The sequence below is a fragment of the Poecilia reticulata genome, linkage group LG22 (assembly GCF_000633615.1).
Source record: "Poecilia reticulata strain Guanapo linkage group LG22, Guppy_female_1.0+MT, whole genome shotgun sequence".
Classification (NCBI taxonomy): Eukaryota; Metazoa; Chordata; class Actinopteri; order Cyprinodontiformes; family Poeciliidae; genus Poecilia; species Poecilia reticulata.
This window is the reverse complement of record NC_024352.1, coordinates 5,438,231-5,459,630: the sequence shown is the minus strand read 5'-3', so window position 1 is coordinate 5,459,630 and position 21,400 is coordinate 5,438,231. Positions and strand designations below refer to the sequence as shown.

The window sequence follows — 21,400 nt, the reverse complement described above, 5'->3', positions numbered from 1 at the left end:
GAAATCTTGTTTTTCTGTAATTAGTCTCAAAGGTTCAGAGGCTTTCGGTGGAAATCTACTCCTCCTTTTTTAAAAATCTACAATGATCCTGATGTGCCGYCGTAGTTAACGGACTAACAGGGTTTTCAATTCCCTTTGTAAGTTGAGCAGTGTTTCATGAGGATTTTTTTTTTTTGCAGGTTTTGCAGGTGTTCCCTGAACAAGGTTCTCACAAATGTAAGAGCATCTTGAAGCTTGCCAAGGGCTACCACTTGTTGTACTGTCGCCGCAAAGAGCCAGACAGCATCGAGGTTCAGCAGCTGAAGGCTCGGGCCAGAGAGCAGAGAATGTGGAAGACATAATCCGAGCTGGGGATAAGATAAGCCCAAATCGAGCTGATTTAGACAAAGAGGTTATACAAGACTTCTTTAAATAGCATCCTTCTAAATCTGAAAGCCTTACCATCCTGGAACCATGTCAACACGAGTGACATCCTCAGGTCATTCATTTAGATCATGTCATCTTTAAAAGATTTCTTACAAAGACAAAAAAAGGCTTCTCATTTTCTCCAGAAGTTGGTCGGGTTTCCTTTTCTTTCACGCCAGATTTCTTGGGATAACTTASATAAACTTAGCCTGGCAATTGGCTTCCTGTGCAACTCCGCTCAATTCAAATCTCGTCTCACAGGGCAGTCTGGGATTTCTCCCATTGACTTGGATTCCCAATCAGCAAACACAAGAAGTTGTTAAGTGTTTTTACAATTTGAATTTGTTCACTCCGCGTTGGCCTCACTTCCAAATACCGAATTAAGTTCAGCTCGGCGCTCGTCTCTCTGCAGTGAGGGATGGTTCACAGTGGCTGGAATCCTGTTAAAGGTGTTGGGGGATCATCACATATAGTCACTTTCAATAAATGATAATATGCTTTCTGGTGCTTTTTCATTTATCAGATTAAAAAGAAACTTTTGAAAACAACCTTTAGGATTGCACACTTTTCTACATTCTGCACAATAAAATGTTTTTTCTTTTTATTGGTTTGATGTGGTGTTCTAATTTTAAATGTTATGTTTTCATTAACTSTAAGTGGAAAGTCATCATGATTAACAGAAATAAAGGCTAGAAAACACCAGTTTGCGTGTAATTAATCTACATAATGTGTTCCATCATGTTTTCACACATTTGTACATTTCAATAATAATCTAATTTATTGAATGGGCTTGTAAATCAGATGGGTGGCAAATTATCTAAAAATAACATTAAGTCAAAAATATATTTGGCATCCTCAAATATGGACACCACAAAAAAAAAAATAACATAAATAAATATTTGTGAGATACTATCATTTTAAATCTGGGCAGGRTTGTACTTGTTTTAAACTTGATACCAAACCATTATGACCCACGATATCAAAGATGGCTAATAAGTTTAAAAGCACAAAAACAACAAGGTTAGCCATTTTAAGGTACAACTTTCTTAAAGCTTCAGTATGTAGCTTTCATTAAAAATATATTCTTAAATATATTTGTTAAGACTGTCACTGTGTTGTAACAATAAGGTATGAGACAGATGTGAATAAAATGAGCTCCTCTTTGTTCCCCCAGTGCTAACCAGAAACAACCAATTAGAGCCCGGAGGCGGGTCTTAGTGTAAMCTGGTTGTATTTCTCTTTTGTTATAATTACATTATGTTATGTACTTTTGTTTTGTGCAGGACTTGGAGCAGGCAAATCGAGAAACCATCCATTTTAATGAARTCCYGTGTCACGGCTCTGATCATTCAATAAAACCAGTCCAACGCAGAAAGGATCCGGTTACATTAGCGCTGTCAATCATGCACTACTCCACTCCCCCACATTGCTCTCTCCTATGATACAGCTTCTCCCTGCTAGCAGAACTGGTTGTGAATGCTAAGGCTAGTTAGCATAGCTACAATTGAGCAATGACAATGGGATAAACCGTTTTTCTAGTAGCAGTGGGTTGTTGCTATGCTATTAGCACATTTAACGTTCATGAGGGTGATTGACAGTGCTAAAACACTACTCCTGACTCTGATTGGTTGCTTTTGACCGGGAGTGGTGTATTTGCTCAGACATCAATAGTAGCTCAAAGAGGAAGTGGAGGAGATCTTTTTTTTTCCCACAGATTATCCGTCTCATATTATACTGTCACAACATGGTGACAGTTTCAACAAAAAAAAAACAACAACATATTTTTTAGTTCCATACCGCAGCTTTGAGCTTTTCAGAAATAATTTTGGTAGCAGCTTAGGTTGAACAGCTTGGTGAAACACAATCATACGACCGAGATTTATCTCAGSGTGAGCAATATGCGGACCAACAACACCAAAAACCCTCCACCTGCTGTTATGCCGATGTATTTCCTTCATCTCAAAACAAGCTACAGAAATAGCACGGCCGGTGGTTTTGTAGCCCGGCGCTCTCCGATCAAAGGTCACATGGAGGTATTGGGCGCTGAAACAGGTGATCTCCTACGGGTGGAGCTTTTTGTCACACCGGAGGTAAATCCGTCGGTTTGGTGCCAAAGTCGGTCCTCCCACATCTCCGCGATCTATCTCCTGAGTTCAAAGGACACGAGTCTTGCCCCTGGGYTTGCCCGTGAGAGGCTGTCTTTATCAGGTGGAGGTTCTGCTGGGAGTTGGCCACTGCAGCCTCGGTCAGCCTGGGATACACTTTTCTCTGATAGGAGCCACAAACCACAGCCAAGATGCCCAAGCAGGTAGGATTCCTGTTGTTTTAAGACACATTATTACTTACTGCTTTAGCCGCACATCTTCTTCCTGGTTTGAAAACAGCACGGTAAGGTTCTGTAGACTAAACCCTGCTGGTAATGCTTCAATAAATCATTTATGATGACCAGTGTAAGAACAAAAACAAGTCGGAATTGTGGAATTGCACCCGACTTTTTTATGCTGATGATATTTTCTTTGCTTCTTTCTGTTGTAAGTTTTACCAAGAGCCAGTGATCCTTCTTGTCATTTACTCATTAACCAAATGTAGAGTTTGACCCATGCTGCACACATTCCTGACTCTGAATTACCCTCCAAGTGTTACTTGAACTCAATGAATTCATCTGTGGGTTAAATATGGTCATGCACGTAATGAAAAAAAAAACAAAAAAACTAGTGAATTAAGCCTCTTTAAATGATTTCTTTGAGTCAATAATGACGTTTGCCAAATTCTTCTGGCGTTGGGCAAAAAACCAATAATAAAAAGTGGATGATACAGCACAAAGGCGTGGACCGGGGTTGTTTTCAGAATGGAAGAAAGATGCGCCTTTTCTTTGAATCTGGACAAGATGGACATTTTTATTAAGTAGGAAGAAATATACCAGAAAATGCATAAACAATTTTATTTCAACTAAATAAGGAAACGCCAAAAGCATGCTCTTCCAATTTCCTTCTTTGGATTGATGTAGGGCTGACTGTAAGACTTTTGAATGTGTCTTTGTTTCCACCAATAAGGAAAATTATTTGAAAAAAAATATATAGCAGAAAAAAAAAGAACAGGATCACATTCACCAGTAAATCTTGACTGTGTGGTTTCAAAATGGTCAGAAATGATTGATCAAACTAAAACAACAGAATCTCTAATGATTCATGAGTCTCAAAGTCTTCAAGTAAAAGTTACTCAAGTGTTCAGCGTGAAGCTGATAAGATGGGTCAAGCCGCACTTTACAACAGGACCTATGGTTATACTTTTATTGACACTGCAAGGAGAGAGCCTTGATGAAGACTTTTATGTTTAATGTCTTGGTCTAGAAAATGMTGAAAACATATTTCATTACTTGCCTGCTGGCTTGATTTGAGTGAGTAATCAACAAGCCTTTACATGTGGAGCAAAAATGCAYTCATTTTTTGCAAAGTCACAACGGGSTCTATRCACGTACGGCGCTGACGTCACATCCGCATGAGCAAAATGAGCGGCTTTCCTGCTTCCACTTTGAATTACCATGGCAGCTACAAAAGACAAAGTCGTATTTCAGAAGCAAATAAAGCAATACCAGGAACATTGTTGTCTTCCAAATATAACATGCTTTTAAGTTTTCATGGATTTCCAAACGAACCTGAATTAAGAAGATGCTAGCTTGTAAATATTTGTCATTATCAGTTAAAGCTAACGGCGCACAGCAAAGTTTGCAGCCTTCATTCACTCCGGATCAGCTTTGTCAGCCTAAAACTACCGGGGAAAGACGGATGGTAAATAAAGGAGCCGTCCCTGTGTTATTTTTATGGAATCACTTCTGTATTCAGCCTGAAAGAGCGAGTGTATGGGAACAAGAGAGCAGACCAGAGCCAGAAAGCCGAGCAACTGATCCSCCTGTACACAATGCTGTAAATAACATTCTGTTTGAGCTCTAAACAAGAAACATGCAAAAGTAATAAAACAAAATAACACGGAGACCTTAAGGACCGTGCAGAGCAACAACTCTGAACCTGAACAGTCAGCTGAACYCAAACTCTGACACCAGTGCTGYCATACTTTTAAGCTATGGGGCTTGTTGTGCTTCCTCGTGCTTCAGAAGCAAAAAGCCCAAACCGTAATCTCCCCAGTTACTTGGTCTCTGTTTGACACTAACAGCAATAAGCACAAAATAAGGTAAAAACATTGTCAATTAGAACAGATAAAAATGTTTAGATACTTAAATAGCACATTTTTACAAGRAAAATGTCAAGAGAATATTKCCTACTAGCATAAGCTAAAGCTAATGTTAGCCACAAAGTTTAAAGAAAGTAAAACTCACCTTCGTATCCGTGAATGTATAACAAGACGTACATCTTAAAACCTTTCTCCAGCTTACTTGTTGGAGCTTCATATCGATGTACATCATTAATTGTTACCTTGGTCAAGCACCAAGGTAAAATGCCATTTTCAGTAGACCGGAAACGACCGATCCGCTTTTCCCCGAACACGGAAGCTGACGTGCAAAGAGCCCACTGAGAACAAATGTGGAAACATTGACAAAGGCGCACATAATTCTTGTCACTCCAATGCCAGAATGAGACGCCGACGTTTCCTCTGATGGTTGATAGATGATGAGCGCTAGAATTACGCTGAATTACGAATAGATCTCATGTAAGTGTTTACATCTGTCCCTCACTCGCTGCCATRATTTTTTTAATGTCTTATCGCGCGAACAAGCGTATTCACGCGTGATTTTAATTTCATGTGTAATGGAAACGCGAAATTCTGTTTGTTCGACAGTAGCAAAATATAGACAAAGATTCGCGTCCATTTGTAATGGAAGMGCAACTATTGCTCTGGAAATTGAACAAAACTTAATAATTCAAAYATGTCTTACGTGTATTAATGTTCTGTTCCCGTGAGGATTTTCTTCTGCATAAAAATATATTTTTCCAATACCATTGTGCTATATGTATATTCTCTTGTGCTTTTTTTTTGTTTGTTTGTTTTTTGGGGGGCGGGGGATTCTGCAAGGGTTTGTGTGATAACAGTCACATTGCAGGATTTTAAAATCCCGGCCCGTGTTTGGTAGAATGACAAATGCATTATGAAGACACCAGATAAAGATGTTATCTCATACATGTGATCACGTAAGGTGGAAACAATTTAAAAAGCTAGTGATGGTTCCATAATTACATGTTCCATTGGTTCCTGCCCAACCTTTAGTGTGTTTATCTTTATGGCAGTCAGGGTGTGTTCTGGTGTAACTTCATAAATCTGTTCTGTCTTTGCTACAAGCCCCATCCCAATCTATGGTCTTGTGCTGTTTTTTTTTTACCAGTTGAAATTAATCAAAATCAAACCTTTATTTTTTTTTCAATTTATGGAAATCCATTTTTATGCAAACTCAGTTTCAATGCTGTTTGCTGCAGCACAGGCTGATCTCGCAATACCTTTGTGCAAGAAGCAAGTACAATGAYATTCACCCTCATGTTCGCATGGCTGGTCTAAAGTCTAATGAGATAGTGAGCAATTATGGTTTATGAATAATCCGGTTAACAGGATCCACATTAAGCACATCCACATTAAGGATGTGCTTTCAGCAAATCAGTCCGTTATTTATGTTTTCCATTTGTGGATGTGAATGCAGCCAAACACAGAATTTAGGCAGATTTAGACACATTTCTGGTTTAAAGAATGAAAATAAAGAAACCATTGGAAAGACAACAGGTTATGCCTATCCAAACAGAATTTCTTTTTTTTTTTGTGCCATGAATGTAATCAGTAAATTGCCCTTTTTCTACYGCAGGTCAATGTTCGCGTCACTACAATGGACGCAGAGCTGGAGTTTTCCTTTAGAGGCAACACCAGAGGAAGGCAGCTGCTTGAACAGGTCTGTATGCTGCAGTCGGCAAAGCACACATCTAAGAACARCGTTTTCTGTTAATCACAAGTGGTTTTGGGGTGGATTGAAAGATTATTTTTATGTGCGTGACTCAAAGATAAAGCCTAGCTCTAAGCTAAACCAAAATCAAACTGATGGCAACAAAAGGGTGAACACATAGCATCATAATGACCAGTTAACTCARCAGATGAGACAACAAGCAGGGCATTAATCAGAGAGGTAATCAAGGTGATCATTATTCTGGAAGATCTGCCGAGAGACTGAAATCTGGACTTTATACAAATGTGATAGGAAGGAATCTATTGTGGACAGAAAGGCCATAAAACGTYGTGAAGCTGAACTAGCAAAATATGGTCAATGAGATAAAAATTGAACTTTTTATAGTACAACTGTGGTAGAAAACTGACAATGTACACCYCCGCACCCCCCAGTGTGCTAAAAAACTCTGAATAATCTTTGGTGCAAATATTTTAACGCACTTAAATTAAGACCAAAATAACTTAAAAGTAACTTTTAAGAAAAATAAATTGGCTTTTTATTTTCTTTTTACATCAACAGTTCTTGAATATAGAAACAAAAACTACTAATTCCACAGGCAGATTATTTCAGTGTCTTGCTATAAGTGAAATAATCTGCCAGTGGAGCTARTACTTTTTTAAAATCAATATTTATGAATTAYTGACTTAAAAAACAATCTCCTGTATCTTGCTGAAAAGTTCATTTTAAGCTGAAAATTTCCTTTTAAATTGGCATAGTCTCATATTTGCTCTAGAGGTTATACAAAAATACTTGGTAAGATAACGGTGCCACCACACTGTTTTAGCACTGGTTAAGCTGTGGGGATGCTTTTCTTAAGTTGAGAAAGGGAAAATTGACCGATGGTTGGAGTTTGATCATTTGTTTCAAATAACGAATAAATCTGAAACTCTGTGAGAAAGATCACAATGTTTCAGCTGCCGCTTTTTATATTTAAAGTACCTGGTTTATGTGCCTGTCTTGTGGACAGTAGAGAGAAGTCCTCACGCTTCTTCTTCTTGCCGTCAGGTTGTCAGGACGATTGGCCTCCGTGAGATTTGGTACTTCGGCCTTCAGTTTGTGGACAACAGAGGACTTGTCTCGTGGCTGGCAGAAGACAAGAAAGTGAGTTTTGTTCTGTCAGATGATTTAGTGTTACAATATGGGCCAGTTTCAATTTTATTATTATTTTTTTCATTTTTCATTTTAATGATTTTGTTTCTTTTGTTTGTTTAAAATAAGAGAGAACATGAAAATACATGAGTTRAAGTTTACATGCTTCATTGCAACACACTATACTACTTTGTTTCAATGCCATATATTTAAAGTTGATGCTTATTTTATTACCGTATTTAAAAATACATGTGTATATTACAAGCTGTCAAGAACATCAGTGATATTTTTGTGCATCAAAAAATGATTTAAGTTACACTTTCCACTAATATTTTAAACTCTATCTGACTAAGATGACTCAGCCGTGGAGAAGTAACCTGACTGTAGCGTCTAATAATGTCACAGCTGGATAACGACATATGTACGGAAGCCATGAGCGGATGATTTCAACATATGCGTTTTCCAAAGAAAACCATTGGTGGAAAAAATATATCCGGAAAACGTCGGCTCTCTGCTTCTGTACGTTAAGGACTCAATGGTGCGCTTTTAAAAGAAACACACTCAAAATTAAATCAAGATTGTGTTGCGATGGCATCAGAAGAGGCGCAGGACTGAAGACGAGCCGATGTTACAGAATGCAAGAAATCAACTCTGAAGGAGTAATTTGCTTTAAAAACAATGTAGATAACAACAAAACAAACTGAACTGTCATCACTTATGTGACGTCATCAGACGGATTTCTGAGTGGAGGCTCTTGTTTTGATTGGTCGGGTCTATCGAAATAGAAAAATAAATAGAAAAGCTGATCACGACATGTTAGTTGGGTGGAAACTTATGTTTAATCAGAGTTTGATTGATCTAACAGAAAAGTCTGGCTGTTAGCTTAAAAGCTACGCTAACAGTTTTGTCATTGAGGTACTGTGTGAGGGTTTAATGCCTTTATACTTCCTCCTACCTTATTTTGAACTTAAGATTGAGGTGTTCTGAAATACTTGTTGATTATATTTAATTTATGTTTAATTTCCAAACATACTATAAATAAACTAATAAATATTGTGTATAGGAGCTGTTTTCAGTGGGATTAGATGTAGTTTTTGGGGAGTAGGTGGATAACTTTAACAAAATATTTTGATGGATTGAAGTGAATTCCTTGTCTGTGTTCAGCTGTATATTAACTAACGTCTGCTTAATGCCGCTTTAGTTTTTTTTTATTTCATTCATGAGCACTCCCCCTTTCTTTGGCACATTTTAACCCCCACGCCCTCGCTGTCCGTGCAGGTGATGGAGCAGAACGTGAAGAACGAGACTCCCCTGCAGTTCAAATTCCGGGTCCAGTATTATCCCGAGGACGTGGACGAGGAGCTGATCCAGGACATCACCAGGAAGCTCTTCTTCCTGCAGGTGAAGGAGCACATCCTGTCCGACGAGATCTACTGTCCCCCGGAGACCGCTGTGCTGCTGGCCTCCTACGCCGTGCAGGCAAAGTACGGCGAGTACGACAAGTCGGTGCACCGGCGGGGATACCTCTCCTCGGAGCGTCTGCTCCCTAAGAGGTGAGCTCAAACTGTGGGAAACTGTGGGATGCTGATGTCCGTCCTGCAGACTTTGGGCATAAACTCAAATGCTTCCTGCAGCTCCAGTGGTTTTTAGTCATCTAGCCCACAGTCTTATCGTTTCCATGGATACCAAATAAGTCTAGGTTTAACTAAATGCAGGTTCAGACTTAAAGGATTGGGTCTTAAGTCCTAAACTTTCTCCCTTTTTCTTTTCTTTTTTGTGTTTTTGATAACTAGAACAAGACTTCTGGTTTGCGAGTCAACAACAAACCAACATGTTTACACATAGCGTGTCATATTTGTTCCAGATATTCAGTCAGAGAACGGTCCCACAACACTATTCAGTAACATAAAAGTTAATATCTCCTAAGTATTCATGTCATATAAACAATTTAAATAATAATTTTTAAAAAAAATACTATCAGATGAGCTTAAAATAGGACCCTTATCTATCGATGTGTTGGGTTCCTCCAACCTCACGTTCCTCAGAATGGTGTATTGCAACCTGACAAAAAAAAAAAAAAAAAAAGATATGAAAATTATCTCAACGTGTTTATTGCTTTATGTCACTGCGTGTCATAATAAGCTGTAAAAGCTCTCCATTTCAAGGTCCTGTTAAAGTAAGTGATAATTTTGTTTTTCAGCCAACCTTTACTCTCGTCACTTTTAACTTGTATTCATTTTTTTTTTTTTGGCTCCACTGGTACTTGAAACTTGAGCATTAGTACAGTGTAGTATTTCAAGTGAACTAAGATACAGTATTTTCCGCACTATAAGGCGCACCTAAAAACCTTCAATTTCCTCAAAAGCCGACAGTGCGCCTTATAATCCGGTGCGCTTTATATATGGACCAATTTTGAGCCACAACAGTTCGAGCAACTACGGTAAGCAGCTGCTGACTTCATTTTCGCCCGTAGAACAAGAAGTGCGCGTGCATGCTGGGATAGTTGTCAGAACGCTGGTTTGTTAATAAAGTTTGACTGACCTATCTACCTACCGACCTGATAATCAGGTTGTCTGCAGGTCATTTAGCGCCACGTTCTCCACGAACATGCTGTGCGCAAACGGAGAAGGGTGACCATCGTCCGGCCACGCCCCAGCCCAGTCGCGGAAGGCTTTCCTCACCAACCCGAGTCGGACTGTTTTGTTGACATTCTTTATGTCAACAAAGTGGCTTTAGATATTCATCCAGGGTGCTTCGACTAGGGTTACCAAGGGACCAGCCCCTATACATTTAAAGCCGATGGGCGGGGGGGATGGAGACTGCGGCGGCAGCGTGTCGGTTGGTCTGTGTTACCCAGAAAGCAGTTGGGCTCAATATCGCAACACCAACACCTTGAGTGAAACAATGACTGGGGCGGCCTACTATATAAAGTACTCGGGTACCACTTCTTTATTATTACACATCCACATTTACCAAATTTCTTCCCGTATAGGTTCAATACTGGACGGGTGGCAACCCTAACTGTAGCGTCTATTCTATGCGCCTTATCCTCGTCCAGTGCGCCTTATATATGAAAAAAGTTTTAAAGTAGGCCATTAATTGAAGGTGCGCCTTAAAATCCGGTGCGCCTTATAGTGCGGAAAATACGATACTTGCACTAGAAACTAGACCAAAAACACTTAGTAAGATTTTGCGTTTTTGCAGTGCAGAACGCCTTTATGCAGATGGTCCCCCACGTGTTGCATGGCAGGATGCCAATGACTATTTTATTGCTCTACAGTGTTTACAGTAAAACAGTTGTAAAAAAGTCATTTATGTTACAACATTGCATCACGTTACTTAAATTTCTATGCAGTTTTGGAATCCTTAATGATACGCAAGATACAGAAACATGTCAAACTTGGACTTCATTAAATGTCAAGGTTCCCTTCTGAGACATATATTAGTTTTTGGGGGGGGTTTCCGCATATGCTCCAAAATCATGCTAGGTGATCATCAGCCACTGTTGCTAATTTAAGACCTAACAAAAAAAAGGAACTGGCCTCCGGTGCCTGCAGCGTGTGTGTAACGTAGCTCTGTGTTCACACACGGTGTGATCCCGCTTTGAGCCGTGCGACTCTCTGACAGCTTGTCTCTTCTCTTAGAGTGCTGGATCAACACAAGCTGTCAAAGGAGCAGTGGGAAGACAGAATCCAGGTCTGGCACGAGGAGCACAAAACCATGCTGAAGTGAGTAAAAGACTGAGTGACGTTTCTATGTTAAAACAAAGTACAAAAAAACAAACAAACAAACAAAAAAAACCTACATATTTCAAATAAAATGCCAAACATTCTCATCTTCCATGCACTTATATTTGTTTAACATTTGTCTTGTGCGACAGTAAATTTACTGGACTGCAATCAGTCAGGGAAATTTACCTTTATGCTCTGATTTATATGCGGCAGATACAATTAACATGTAAGGTCATGAAATTGTGCAAATTTCAAATTATATTTTTGTTGTTCATTCTTGTTTTTGGATAAGAAACATGTCCGCTTTAAGATTTTTTAGAATCTGACAACACTGTGCTTCCTGAAACTCAAGTTTTATAGGTCAGTGTTTTAGATCATTTGTTTATATCTAGAGTTATGTAAGGGAAATAAAGTTTTTTTTTTCAGTTTGTTGTATTATTTTGTTGAGTCAAAAAAAAAAGAGAGAAAAAGAAATGTAACAAGAACTGCTTGACTTTGAAGAAATTGACATTTCAAATGACAAATTTTTGGAATGTAACAGGAAGATGGGCAGAAGTAGAAATGCAGGCCGGTTTCTCCAAAACTCCCAACCAAAATCCAATATGGCTGCCTTCATGTAAAACGTTGTCATATTCAGGAGGGGAATAAAAAACGTCTCGTTTCAATTCTGCCTATTTGTTTCTCACACAGAGAACTATGTGAATCCTGTTTATGTGCTCGTTGCTAAATTTTTTAAAGGTACATTGTTGTTAGCTTGCTTTGCTAACAAATGCAACTGAGCTAATCAGCTAGCAGATTGAACAGGTTTTTAAACTTGGAGCTAAAACACAGTTAGGCTAAATTTGATACTATTCTTAAAATACATATGTCAGAAATGAACCAATGATAACCTACTACTACCTCTACTACTACTACAACAACTACTACTACTACTTATTTATAAATCACTTTAAAACAACAACACACTCGACAAAGTTCTGTACAGATGAAATCAAATCAAAGAAATCAAAGAAAAGGACAACAGTAAAATGAATGAAACACTAAAACAGAAATAAGAGCAAAGTTGTATTTTAAAAGTAAAAGAATAGAAATGTGGTTTAAGAAGAGTTAAAAGTGGACAATAAAGTGTTCCTCTAATATGTAGCAGTGAATGTAACTCCTGCTGCTCCATGCAGATTCTCTGTATGCAAATATTCACTCACCTTGGTATGCTGCAGGAGTGAATTGGCTGCAACTGATGGCTGCAAACTCTGTTCATCCATTCTGAATTGAGCTACTTGGCAGGACGCCACATGCCGCAGCTCTTAGCATAAAACGACGCAAAAGCTCAAAAAGAGACGAGGAAAATCTGGGTTTATTTCCAGTTTAGATCGTCCTTTTCGTTATTCAGTGGGAAAACATGTCAATGTCTAACGTCTTGCAGCAAAAAAATGCCTCTAAGCGAACGTTTTTGTGACTCCCATCAGGGAAGACGCGATCATTGAGTACCTGAAGATCGCTCAGGATCTGGAAATGTACGGCGTCACCTACTTTGAGATCAGAAACAAGAAGGGCACAGAGCTGTGGCTGGGCGTGGATGCGCTAGGGATCAACATCTATCCAAAGGATGACAGGTAAAACCCACAGTTTAGGACTTTATTGCAGAAATCTTTATTTTTATATATTTTTTCTTTTTTTTTTTTGCTGCTTAATGCAGCTTTTTTTATTTGTATTATCATTATTAACTTCTAAAGCTCAGGGTTATATTATAAGCCTGGCGGGCCACCAGGCTTTACTTGTTCCCCCACTAGGCTTATTTTTTAAAGTATTTTTTAAACGTTTGAATTTTTTAAGACTTTGTAGTAGTTAGTGTTCAGGTATTAATCTTTCAGTCTTTTAATGACACATCATTATGAAGTGATATTTTAACATTTCCTGTCAACTTTAAACATTTTTTAACTCAAAACCACGACGGGGCGCTTGATGAATGACTGCCGTCGCACCCAACCACCGGGCTTAGCAGGTTTTCTGGGGGAAACCTTGAAAGTCGTATTATTATATCAGACTGTGAGCATTTTTATGGTGTTCAGAACTTTATACTTGTAGCGGCGAGGGCAACAGACCAGAGGTCAAACCTCTGGCGCTGACCTTTTCCTTTCTCACCCTCATGTTTTTTACTCACCACACTGACCTCTGTGGATGTTGATTCTAAGAGTACATTGACCTATTTCTCTGCCTAACTACAACATGAACTTTATTTTTTTTATTTTTTAAAAAAAACATATTCCAGGCTCACCCCAAAAATTGGATTCCCCTGGAATGAAATTGGAAACGTTTCTTTTGACAACAAGAAATTTACCATCAAGCCCCTCGACAAAAAATCTCAAGTGAGTATTTCCACAAGTAACAAGTAATTAAATATGTATTTACATGCCAAACAGTGAAACTTTAGAAGGGGTGGGGGGAAAGGTAGAAAGGAAGAAAACTTTTTAGACTTGTGTAACTTTTGGGTTTTCATTCCTTTGGAAGCCCATCATGTTTCACGGGACACAACCTCGCATCCACAAGGGCATCATGCAGATTGCTAAGGGAAACCACCTCCAGTACACCCGCCGCCGCATGGCCGACAACATCGAGGTCCAGCAGATGAAAACTCAGGCCAAGCAGGACCGGCTCCAGAAGAAGATGGAGAGGTAGACAAGTGCCACTTCTTTACATTTGACCGGATCGCTTACGGAAGACCAATCCTGCCACAATTAAGAATAAATAGAGAAACATACAAGTGCCTCATTAAAGTAATTACGGAGCTAAAAAAAGCGGCTTGACAAGTAAATTTGTGTGCCATTAAAAGCGACAAATTTATTAATGCACCTGAAAATGTCAAAAACAGATCAGAACAGCGTCACCTCCTATATTTTTATGGTAAAAACATGTTTCAAATATGTTTGGTTGGTGATAATTATGGGGAAAAAAGAGGCCTGTAATAAATAAACAAGAGAAAAAGCAAAAAAAAAATATGCTTAAAGTAGACAAAAATTACAAAGTTTAAAAGTGTTAACAGTAATATTTATGTCTAATTAATTAATCAATTATTATACAAAATCTGTTATTTTTATTATTTTGTTGTCCACCAGTTTATCTGCCATGCTGCATTTTTGACCTGGTGATTATTTTAATGAGTCATTTATTCATTTCTGCATTTATCCTTAAATCATGGCAGGATTGGTCCTCCGTAAATTACGACCACAAGTCTGATTGTATATGACTGGAATTTTATGTGACGGACCAAGTGCGACATGGACTAACAAAGAAACGTGATCAAATCTGAACAATGAGTTTTCTTGTTGCTAATTTACACTGTAAAAAAGTGTATAATTTACGGTAAAATACCAGCAGCTATGTAAATACTGTAAATAAAATTTTACCATAAATTTTATTTATGGTAAAATTCTGGCAACCACAGCTGCTGGTATTTTACTGTAAATTAGACACTTTTTAAAAATAATTTTTTACAATTTAGTTATATAATGACAAGTTATGAAAAAGGTAAAGCGGATATGAATAGATGTGGGTGATTAATGTGTGTGATCTTGACTTTTTCTTTTTTGCTTTGTGTGTGTGTGTGTGTGTGTCCTGCAGGGATCAGCTGGAAGGCGAGAAGAAGAAGAGAGAAAACATTGAGAGGGAGAAGCAGCAGATGGAGAGAGAAAAGCAAGAGCTGATGATGAAGCTCTACGAGTTTGAAGAGACTACTAAGAGAGCGGAGCGAGGTGGGGCGCACCACGTCACACACAAGCTGTCTAAATACGAACCGGGCTCAGAAAGTGTTCCCAAGAAGAGAAGACAAAAAAAAAAATCTCAGAGTCAGCCTACGGACCGGTTTCATTGTTTCTCTCTCTCTTAATGTTGCCGGGCAAAAATGATTTTACTGCCCTCTGCTGTCCCTCCGTTTGACAGACACAGATCGTCAGCTCTTCTTTAAGCACATATTCTTAAAGAATATCAATATGAGACGTTGAAATCCACATCAAAACACAAAACAGAAACACATATTTAGAAGAAGAAAACATAAGACCTTCCCGAAGCGCCTCGCCGACGTGCGGTGCCTAATAGATTTTCCCGTGTGCCTGCCTGGCCCCGCAGATCTTCAGGAGCAGCTGGACCGGGCCATGAGGCTGGAGGAGGAGAGGAGGAGGGTGGAGCAGGAGGCGGCCCGGCTGGAGGCTGAGAGGATGGAGGCCATAATTGCCAAGGAGGAGCTGGCCAGGCAAGCCGAGGAGCAGATGAAGAGCCAGGAGCAGCTGGTGAGTGTGCAGCGCACAAGTAAACCAATCCCGATGGGAGTATGAACACTTTCAGCTTCTGCTTCTGCTTAAAGTCCAACCTGAGGATTTAGGGTGAAGTTCCACACCAACAAAAGAGTTGTATTATTTTACTTCTTTTGGTGTGTGTGTGTGTGTCTTGTGTTTTTGTTTTTTTCTTTTAAATTGCCCGACTAAAGTCGCTTCGCACTGTTCCCGCTTCAGGCTGCGGAGCTGGCCGAGTACACAGCCAAGATCACTGAGCTGGAGGAGGCCAAGAGAGCCAAGGAGGAGGAAGCTGAGACATGGCACATGAAGGTGAGCGCTCTGACCAGCAGTCAAGGAAAGACGGCCAGGAGATCAGGTGGAAAAAAGGTCCCAATAAAACACTTTCCTCCCTCTGGTATCTGTGAGAGATCAGTGGGGAAAAAAAATCTAAATTTTTTGCCTCTGGTAAAACAGAGTTGTTGTTTTTTTTTAAGTCTCCCAAAATTTCTGTAATTAGTTACAAAAACTTCAACATATATTAGTGAAATGTGCAAAAATAAAAAAATAAAAATAAAATAATTCCACATTAAAGTGGGAAAGACAAGAGAACATCTTATTTATGTAAGGCAATAATTTATTTTTCTATATTTATATCTACTTTTTTTTTCTTTTTACTGTATCTAGAGTCAAAGCAAAACTGTTTAGCAACTGTAGGAAAGCGCGGTATCTAAGAGTCTCCATAGCAACAATTAGCCGTTGTCTTCAAGTCAAATGGTTGTTTTTTTAAGGACAGAAAAAAAAAACTATAAAACGAGAGAAAAAAACAACTTTTTTTGTCCATCAAAACTGAATACATTGTATCCTAAAACTACTGGGATGTTCTACAAAAATTCTGAAAAGTTTTGAATTAATATGAGTTACAGCAACGTTTAATTTTTCTTTAGGGCCAATAAAATGTTTCTGAGTTGAATTGAATTGTATTAGTAACAAACAAAAAGCTTCATTGATAAATTAAAACCTTTTAAAATATATGTAAAAAAAATGTTATGTCCAACCCAAAATATTTGTCTAATATTAATCTTTTGAGTTTGCTTTTATTTTATTTGAAGCCTTTTGTGTCATTAGTGGCATTTAATTTACTATTACTTTTACTTCCAATTAAATTTTTTCCGATATTCCATTCTTGTTGTTGATTGTTTTTCTAGATCAAGACATTAAAAAACAAACAAAAAAAAACCAAAATTTGTTTTGTTTTTGTGCAAAAAACACAAAATTGTACCCAGTTTTTTTGTTAAAATATGTCATTACACTTGAAATAAGACACAAATAACATTAATAATACGGTAGCTACTTTTAGGTCAATAATTATTTAAAAAATACAAGTGTCACTGGCAGGTTTTGTCGCTTACAGCAAGACATTTTTCCCCGTGTTTTAAGTGAAATAATCTGCCAGTGGAACTGTTACTTTTTCATCAATATTAAATACGTATTTACTTAAAACAAACTCTTGCTGGAAAGTTTCCTGAGTTACTGAGATATTTGCAATAAAACTGGACAAGAAATACTTGATTTTTCCCCCCACTAAACAAATGCACAGAAAATAATAGTCAGATTTTTTTCCTAACATTTTTATTCCTATAAAAACCGAGCTTTGCTTCCCAGATCCATTAAGCCGTAACTTCAGTTTGCGTGTCACGTCTCCGCTGTCCTCCGCTGACATGGTTTCCCTCCGATGGTTCCTGCAGGCTGAGGAAGTGGAGCAGAGCCTGTTGAGGACGAAGGAAGAGCTGCAAAGTGTGAGGACCCCATCCACTCCTCCCGGTGGCTCCCCTCCCTCCTCTGCCTCTTCTTCTTCCTCCTCCTCCTCCTCCTCGGACAACGAGAGTGACCACGAGCACAGCGAGGAGAACAGCACCTACAGCGCCGAGCTGCACTCGCAGGACATCAGTGAGAACCACCTGGAGGACGAGCGACTCACCGAGGCGGAGAAGAACCAGCGCCTCAAGAAGCAGCTGATGGTGAGCTCGGGTTCCAAGGACACAAACAAACCGCTCTTCCTCCAGTTGAATTCATTTCATGTCGCGAGAATTTCATTCACACACCCAGACAAACTCCCGTCAAATTAGTTTAATCCTAAAAGTACAAAATCGTCCCCCTATACGTCATCACTCTTTCTTTCAGTAATCTTAAGGTTGAAATCGGAAAGATGCACCAAACTTTTCACTGGGACCTGCAGTAAACCAACCCAGTGATGAAGAGGTGTGCACTGTTGCCTCACAGCATGACCGTGTTTCTAAGTGCAGATCGAATGTTCTCACTGTGTCTGCGTGGGTTTTTTTTTTTTTTGCCAGGTCCTCTGGCTTCCTCCCACAGTCCAGAAATACGCATGTTAGGTTAAATGGTGATTTGAAACTCTCTGGAGGTGTGAGTGTGCACGGTTGTTTCCAGTGGGTGCAGTTTTGTAAGCGATGCAGAGGAAGCTGTTTGAAAGGTGCAACCATACAGCTTTAAATATTGACCCACCTTCAAATGTCAATGGTAGATAGATGGATATTGCTACTTGCACCCTTATCTTAGATTGCAGCACTGTTGTGTTTTCAAATCTGAAGATTTCCTGACAAAAGAAACAAACAAAAACAAGAGAAAACAAAATTTTTTTAAGGTCATCGGGTAGATTTACGCTGCCTGACAAGCTAAGTAGTAAGCTAAGCTAAGTAGTAAGATGTCAGCTAAGTTGCAAACTAAGATGAGCTAAGATGTAAGTTACGTTGTAAGATAAGATAAACTAAGTTGTAAATTGTAATATAAGTTGTAAGCCAAGTCATGCTGAGATGTGAGTTACGTCGTAAACTAAGACGAGCTAAGATGTAAGTTATGTTGTAAGCTAAGTTAAGTTGTAAATTGTAAGCTAAGTTGTAAGCTAAGACAAACTAAGATCTAAGTTGCATTGTAAGCTAAGACGAGCTAAGATATAAGTTAGCCAAGACAAGCTGAATTGTAAATTGTAAGCTATGATGTAAGGTAAAACAAGCTAAGTTGTAAGCTAAGCTAAGCTGTAAATTGTAAGCCAAGACAAGCTAAGACGTAAAGTAAGCTAACATCTTAGCTTAGAAGCTAATCTTTTTTTCACAATACTGACAAAAGATTGCTGTTTGGAAATATTTTAGGAATGTTTTTTAGTAGCTCATGAGGTCAAACAAAATCCTTACCCATCTATTGTACAAATGAGACAAAAATTCATCCAGGATGTGTTTTCCCATGACTTAATCACCAAACCCGACTCTTATCGCAGGACCTGAGCTCAGATCTGGAGCTATCTAGAAAAGACTCCAAGAAGACCCAGAACGACCTGCTCCACGCTGAGAACGTCCGTGTCGGACGAGACAAGTACAAGACCCTCCGTCAGATCCGCCTGGGCAACACCAAGCAGAGGGTGGACGAGTTTGAGGCTTTGTAGAGAAGACCGCTCCAGAATACCTCGGGAATTATCTGCTCAGCATATTACATAATGTAGTGATTGCGGCCAGTGGTGGTTCTAGCAAGAATGGCGCCCTTGGCGAATTTTTCTTAGCCCCCCATGACACACACACTCCCAAAAAGAAAAATCCATTCTTTACAGCATAGGAATATTTTTTGTGACATAAATTATAAGTACCAAAGATAATGGAGTAAAAGTCTCACCACTCACAAGAGTTTTTAAAAAGTGTAATCAGTGTAGAATAATTAAGTCTATGATTAACCATTGTGCTTTTAACATCCTGACCACCAGTAGTTCATTTTTGTCCTCTGTAGAGAACATTTCTAAACTTGAATATCTCCCACCCCCTGCATTCTACTGAATTAATTCCTTTTGGTATCTGGAGAGGACATTTAGGGCTTTTCAATGATACCACGTGTGAAGGGGTGGGACTTTTGTACGTACCTTTTTCTGATTCGTAAAAATGGCATTTATCAGTAATAACACATTTTATGTGAAGAGACACAGTAAGTGCATAAAACCTTTTATTACCTTACAAAGACTGTGGGATTTTAAAAAAAAAGGTGATTGGACAATATTTTTTTCCTGGTAGTCAGGAGGTTAATGCTAGTTTTAATCTGAGGTCCCGATGCCCAAAAAGCATTCAAAAATATTTTTCTTTGTGTTTTTACAAAAGAAATAGAGAATTTCTGTCCAGTTTAGAAATATTAAGTTCAGGGTTGGTTATTCAGAGCATTTTAAATGTTAAACTAAAGATGAACAAATGCAGCATAAATTTCCTTAAAAACAGTCAAGTAATCCTTCAATGTAGAACTGGCCATTAGCCATTAGCTATAGCTGGAGTGTGCGGTTATTTTATTCCTTTTCTGCTTACACATCATGCAACAAACTGATCACCTAATTCCCCTTTGACTGAACATGCAAATAAACAATACAAATATTTTTTTTTCAGCTTGATAGTTATGCTGCCCCTTTGGCCATGCCTCCCTGGGCAGTGTGCCATATCCTCCACATCAAAAACCGCCACTGATTACAGTCGTGTGTAACTTTAAGATCCGGAATAAGGATGCTCTTCAGCTGTGTGAACGTACTTCCATGAATTTTATTTGACTGCGTGAAAGTATGACGGCCACATTTTGTCACACTGGAACATTTATAAAATGGTTCTTTTTTTTCCCTTTGTTTTTTTTTTTGTTAGGATAATTACAGAGGATGATTCAGGAGACCAGCTTAACAAATCTGGTCTGAAGGATTCATATATTATGTTAATCATAAGTTGCAAAGTTTGCATTTGCCGTTTAGTTTCCCTAAAACCTGTGACTCGGTTTAGGTTTATTTAATGAACACAACATGCTGTAAACAATCGTTAATTGATACTATTTAACTAGTGCTACTGGATTTCTGACTAGCAACTGAAATGTGTTGTGTGTACTTTATTTGTACTTGTAATTCAGAAATCAAAATAAGTCAGTTTCAAATAATAATAAAAAAAACAAACCAATTAAACCAGACTGCTTCCTCTAAAGTTATTAAAATCATAATTATTTATCACTATTACTCAAGTTGATATGCCTTCAAATTGTTTGGAGTTAAAGAAAAGGATAAAAACCCTGGTAAAATATATACATATATATTTTTCCCACATTATTCTGTTAATATTTTTTGTTATGTATATTTTATTTATTTTTTCCCACCAAAAACGTGGTTCACTATATTCCAGTATCATCAAATGTAGCCTGTAGTACACAAAGTAAATACATATTTTAGTCCTTGAAATATGTATCATTGTCTTTCATTATATTATGTTTAAACAACAGTAAAAAGATAAGTTAAAATATAGATTAATTGTGAATTTGTTGGGGCTGCACAGTGGCGCAGTTGGTAGAGCTGTTGCCTTGCAGCAAGAAGGTTCTGGGTTCAATTCCCAGCCTGGGGTCTTTCTGCATGGAGTTTGCATGTTCTCCCTGTGCATGCGTGGGTTTTCTCCGGGTACTCCGGTTTCCTCCCACAATCCAAAAAACATGACTGTCAGGTTAATTGGCCTCTCTAAATTCCCCCTAGGTGTGAGAGTGTGTGTGCATGGTTGTGTGTCCTGTGTGTCTCTGTGTTGCCCTGCAACAGACTGGCGACCTGTCCAGGGTGTACCCTGCCTCTTGCCCGGAACGTTAGCTGGAGATAGGCACCAGCAACCCTCCCGACCCCACTGAGGGAAAAAGGGTGAAAGAAAATGGATGGATGTGAATTTGTTCCAACATATCAGTGTGTCAAAATATTCCAGTCATATTATTTTTTAGTTGTATTTTAATGCCATTATTATTATTATTATTATTATTATTATTATTATTATTATTGATTTATTTTACCTGTAATAATCTAATTCTGACATCAAAGAAGGTGTGATAATCATTTCTGGCTGACCATCAGGATTTAAGTAAGTTTCATATGTCCTCTGTAGGACATGTGTTGGGCACTGGCTGCCTAACAGGTGGCA

General features: G+C 38.6%; 1 protein-coding gene across 1 annotated transcript; it reads left to right on the top strand.

Annotated features, from left to right (window-relative positions):
* The first annotated feature begins 2,324 nt into the window (after positions 1 to 2,324).
* On the top strand, positions 2,325 to 19,271 carry LOC103458206 (ezrin-like). Its single transcript, XM_008398859.2, has 13 exons — positions 2,325 to 2,713; positions 6,209 to 6,292; positions 7,349 to 7,444; positions 8,711 to 8,985; positions 11,077 to 11,160; positions 12,630 to 12,776; positions 13,433 to 13,529; positions 13,672 to 13,835; positions 14,782 to 14,912; positions 15,286 to 15,446; positions 15,669 to 15,761; positions 17,177 to 17,449; positions 18,724 to 19,271. Exons 1-13 carry the CDS (start codon positions 2,702 to 2,704, stop codon positions 18,886 to 18,888), a joined length of 1,782 nt encoding a protein of 593 aa, XP_008397081.1. The 5' UTR covers positions 2,325 to 2,701; the 3' UTR covers positions 18,889 to 19,271.
* The last annotated feature ends 2,129 nt before the right edge of the window (positions 19,272 to 21,400 follow it).